At 44.6% G+C, this 4,270-nt stretch overlaps 1 protein-coding gene across 1 annotated transcript in view; it reads left to right on the top strand.

The window, feature by feature from the left end:
• The first annotated feature begins 666 nt into the window (after positions 1-666).
• ACAT1 (acetyl-CoA acetyltransferase 1) overlaps positions 667-4,270 on the top strand; it is a 37,514-nt gene continuing 33,910 nt past the window's right edge. Inside the window, exon 1 of the mRNA XM_011984746.1 lies at positions 667-858. Within this exon, the coding sequence (XP_011840136.1) occupies positions 715-858 (144 nt within the window). The 5' untranslated portion in view covers positions 667-714. The remainder of the gene's footprint in view (positions 859-4,270) is intronic.

Raw genomic sequence — 4,270 nt, 5'->3', positions numbered from 1 at the left:
CTAAAGGGCACCGAGGAGTGTTGCTTGGTTCCTTTAGCTTAATAAAAACCCCAATTGAAGAGGCTGTTGAGCCGCTTGCTCAAGCCCGCTCCCACCCTCTGAATTGTACTGCTTCTTCAATAAATCTGTGCCTTCGTTAGCCTGTTCTTTTGTTGCTTTGTTAGTGCATTTTGTTCAATTTTTGTCCAATACACCAAGAACTTGGACAACTCATAGTTAAGACATTCCGTCCGCTAACAATTCCTACCTCAATTTATCTCCCTCCACTTGCATTTTAATGGAAGCAGGCTGGTTTCCAACTCCTGGCTTCAGGTCATCCTCCCACCTTGGCCTCCCAAAGTGCTGGGATTACAGGTCTGAGCCACCATGCCTGGCCTTGGCTAATTTTTTTTTTTTTTTCATAGAGACGGTGGTCTCACTGTATTGCCCAAGCTGGTGTCAAACGCCTAGTCTCAAGTCGTCCTCCCGCCTTGGCCCCCCAAAGTGCTGGGATTACAGGCCTGACCCACCGCACCTGGCCCCTAACAGATATATTAGAGTCTGAACTCGTAGTACCTATGAATGTGACTATTTGGAAATAGAGAACTTGCAGGTGTAATCAAATTAAGATGAGATCATATTGGATTTGGATGGGCCCTAAATCCAATGACTGATGTCCTTATAGCAAGAGTGGAGAAAAAGCCACACACAGGGGAGAAGGCAGGGATTGCACTGATGCCTCTACAAAGCCAGGAACACCAGGGACTTCCAACAACAACCACGATCTCGGAGGGAGGCATGGAACAGACTGTCCCTCAGAACCCGCAGAAGGAACTAATCCTGCCAGCACCTGGATCGTGGACTCCAGCCTCCAGAACTGTGAGAAAATACATTTCTGTTGTTTTAAGCCACCCAGTTAGTGGTAATTTGCTACTGCAACCTTAGGAAACGAATACAGATTTTGGTACTGAAAAGTGGGGTGCTGCCATATTAATATACACAAACATGGAAATGCCTTTATTAATAGATTGGGGTGATGGGCAGAGGAAGAATTTTGAGGCACATGATAGATAGCCTAGATTGCCTTGAAGAGACAGTTGGTGGAAATGTGCGCACCCCATCTCTACAAAAAATAAAAATTAGGTGGGCATGGTGACACACACATGTAGTCCTAGCTACTTGGAAGGCTGAGGCAGGAGGATTACTTGAGCCTAGGAGGCTGCAGTGAGTTATGATTGCACTCCAGCCTGGGTGACTAGAGCAAGGCTCTGTCTCGCTCTTTTTTTTTTTTCTTTTTTTCTTTTTTTGAGACAGAGTTTTGTTCTGTTGCTCAGGCTGGAGTGCAGTGGCACGATCTCAACTCAGGTTGCAGTGAGTTGAACCCACCTCCTGGGTTCAAGCAATTCTCCTGCCTCAGCCTCCTGAGTAGCTGGGATTACAGGAGCCCACCACCACACCCGCTAATGTTTTTGTATTTTTACTAGAGACAGGGTTTCACCATGTTGGCCAGGCTGATCTCGAACTCCTGACCTCAGGTGATCTGCCCTCCTTGGCCTCCCAAAGTTCTGGGATTGTAGGCATGAACCACCGCACCTGGCCAGAGACCGTCTCTTAAACAAACAAACATCTTTTGGGAGGACACTGTTTAACCTAGTACAATGTGTTATTCCAGTAGGCTAAGTTTGACAGAAGTTGTTTATTGCAGAAGAACTTACTTGGAAGTGAATATCAAACATCTTTGTATTATAAGTATAATACCCACAAGTTTTTCCTTACATGTTTTTATTTTTCCACTTGTTTCCTGCTGTGAAAATATTGTTCTAAAATTCCTAAAACTAACTTCTGCTTCTAGAAAGCCACTCTGGGTCTTATGGACATTTCAGAGAGAAAGAGGGCTTTATTTTATCAAGACTTAATATACTTTGTAAGACGTAAGTCTCCACTTACAAGTTTGCCACTAGATGGAGGTATTGACTAGATCTCCTTGACAAATGTAATAAACAGCATCCCAGATAAACTACTTTTTAAGTAGCTCTTCATCAATACATCTGTCCAGATGCTATATTACCTGCTATGACAGGGATGATAATCCAAAGCCACAAATTCAGATATGCAAAAAGTGTTTTTAAATTCTTTGGCCAGATGTGGTGGCTCACACCTATAATCCCAGCACTTTGGGAAGCTGAGGAGGGAGGATTGCTTGGGCCCAGGAGTTGGAGACCAGCCTGGGCAACATAGTGAGACCCTGTCTCTACCAAAATACTACTACTACTACCAATAATAATAATAATAAATTTTAAAATACAAATAAAATAAAAATAATTCTCTCTTAATTGTACTTAATTTTCATTTCAACACTCCATTTCTATTTCACAGAAGAAATGTTAATCCAGTCACTTGCTTTTTTTTTTTTTCTTTTTTTTTTTTTTTTGTGGCGGAGTCTTTCTCTGTCGCCCAGGCTAGAGTGCAGTGGCGGGATCTCGGCTCACTGCAAGCTCCGCCTCCCGGGGTCACGCCGTTCTCCTGCCTCAGCCCCCCGAGTAGCTGGGACTACAGGTGCCCGCCACCACGCCCGGCTAAGTTTTTGCATTTTTAGTAGAGATGGGATTTCACCGTGTTAGCCAGGATGGTCTCGATCTCCTGACCTCGTGATCCGCCTGCCTCGGCCTCCCGAAGTGCTGGGATTACAGGTGTGAGCCACTGCGCCAGGTCGAGTCCTAGATTCTTAAGTGAAATTATTAGCTACATTTTTGCCTGCTGCTCATACTGGTGATAAAGCTACTCTTATTTTTTTTGAAGTTCAGTTTTAAAGAGCAGCTTGCCTGCTGTAGCTCCAGAAGTGAATGTACTGTTCTTCTCCCCTCAATGCTCCTAAATCTCTCTGAACTTCTCTAGAAGCTGTCCTGATGAACGTGGTGGCAATATTTCCTGGTAGTGCCTCTGATGGCAGAATTGTCCAATTAGAGCTGACTTCTATGTTCCTAGTTAGGTTTCTCCTAGGGCAGGTCTCTCCTAAGACACAACTAGTGTAGTGAGTGCCTAGAAGCTTAGCCCTAGCAACCAGACTGCCTAGATTCCAATTGCAACTGTGTCACTAACTACAAGCTTTGTGCCGTTGGAGAAACTTCTGGAAAATGTGGATAATGCTACTTCCTAATTCAGTGGATTTTTGTGAGGATTAAATTAATTAAACTGTGAATGAACTGGTTCATATTAAGAACTATATAAATAGCTATATAACCAGTCTTTTTTTTTTCTTCTTCTTCTTTTTTTGAGACACAGTCTTATTCTGTTGTCCAGGCTGGAGTGCAGTGGCGTGATCTCAGTTCACTGCAATCTCCACCTCCCAGGTTCAAGCAATTATCCTGCCTCAGCTTCCTGAGTAGCTGGGATCCCAGGTGCCCACCACCATGCCCAGCTAATTTGTGTATTTTTAGTAGAGATGGGGTTTTGCTGTGTTGGCCAGGCTGGTTTTGAACTCCTGACTTCAAATTATCCACTCACCTGGGCCTCCCAAAGTGCTGTGATTACAGGTGTGAGCCACCACGCCCAGCCTAACCAGTCATTTTTTACAGTGTGATGCCCCACTCATCAGCTTGGCCTCTCACAACTGGTTATCTCTATGAGGCCAGACCTTTAGTTTTCTGATTCATTTCTTTAAAAATTCAGCTTTTTCAGTTAGAAATATTATCTGTTTCACACACACACACACACACACACACACACACACACACACACACACGCAGCTTAAACACTGACATACAATGTAATGACTTCCTTTCAATAATTCTCAAAGCAGTCCAGTATGAAAAATATTTGGCCTCTGGTAGAAGGGGAAGGTGTCAGTGTGACATTTCAAGGAAGGAGGTAGGCCTTGGTGAGCTGTTGAATAGAGAGGTTCGTGTCGGTGCAGGAATCACAGAGGACTTTAAGGGACAAACCTGGAGTGACGGGGAAATTAAAGACAGGGTGCTATATTTATAGCTATATTAAAAAATTACTCCAGCCAGGCATGGTGGCTGATGCCTGTAATCCCAGTACTTTGAGAGGCTGAGGGGGGCGGATTTCCTGAGCTCAGGAGTTTGAGACCAGCCTCTGGGCAACATGGTGAAATCCCGTCTCGACTAAAATACAAAAGATTAGCCAGGCGTGGCAGCGTGCACCTGTAATCCCAGCTACTTGGGAGACTGAGGCTGGAGAATTGCTGGAACTCAGGAGGCAGAGGTTGCAATGAGCCAAGATCACGCCACTGCACTCCAGCCTGGGTGACAAGAGCAAGACATTGTCTCAA

This window comes from Mandrillus leucophaeus, unplaced genomic scaffold (genome assembly GCF_000951045.1).
Source record: "Mandrillus leucophaeus isolate KB7577 unplaced genomic scaffold, Mleu.le_1.0 Scaffold273, whole genome shotgun sequence".
NCBI lineage: Eukaryota > Metazoa > Chordata > Mammalia > Primates > Cercopithecidae > Mandrillus > Mandrillus leucophaeus.
The sequence above is the reverse complement of the archived record's forward strand: the minus strand, read 5'-3'. Positions and strand labels throughout refer to the sequence as shown.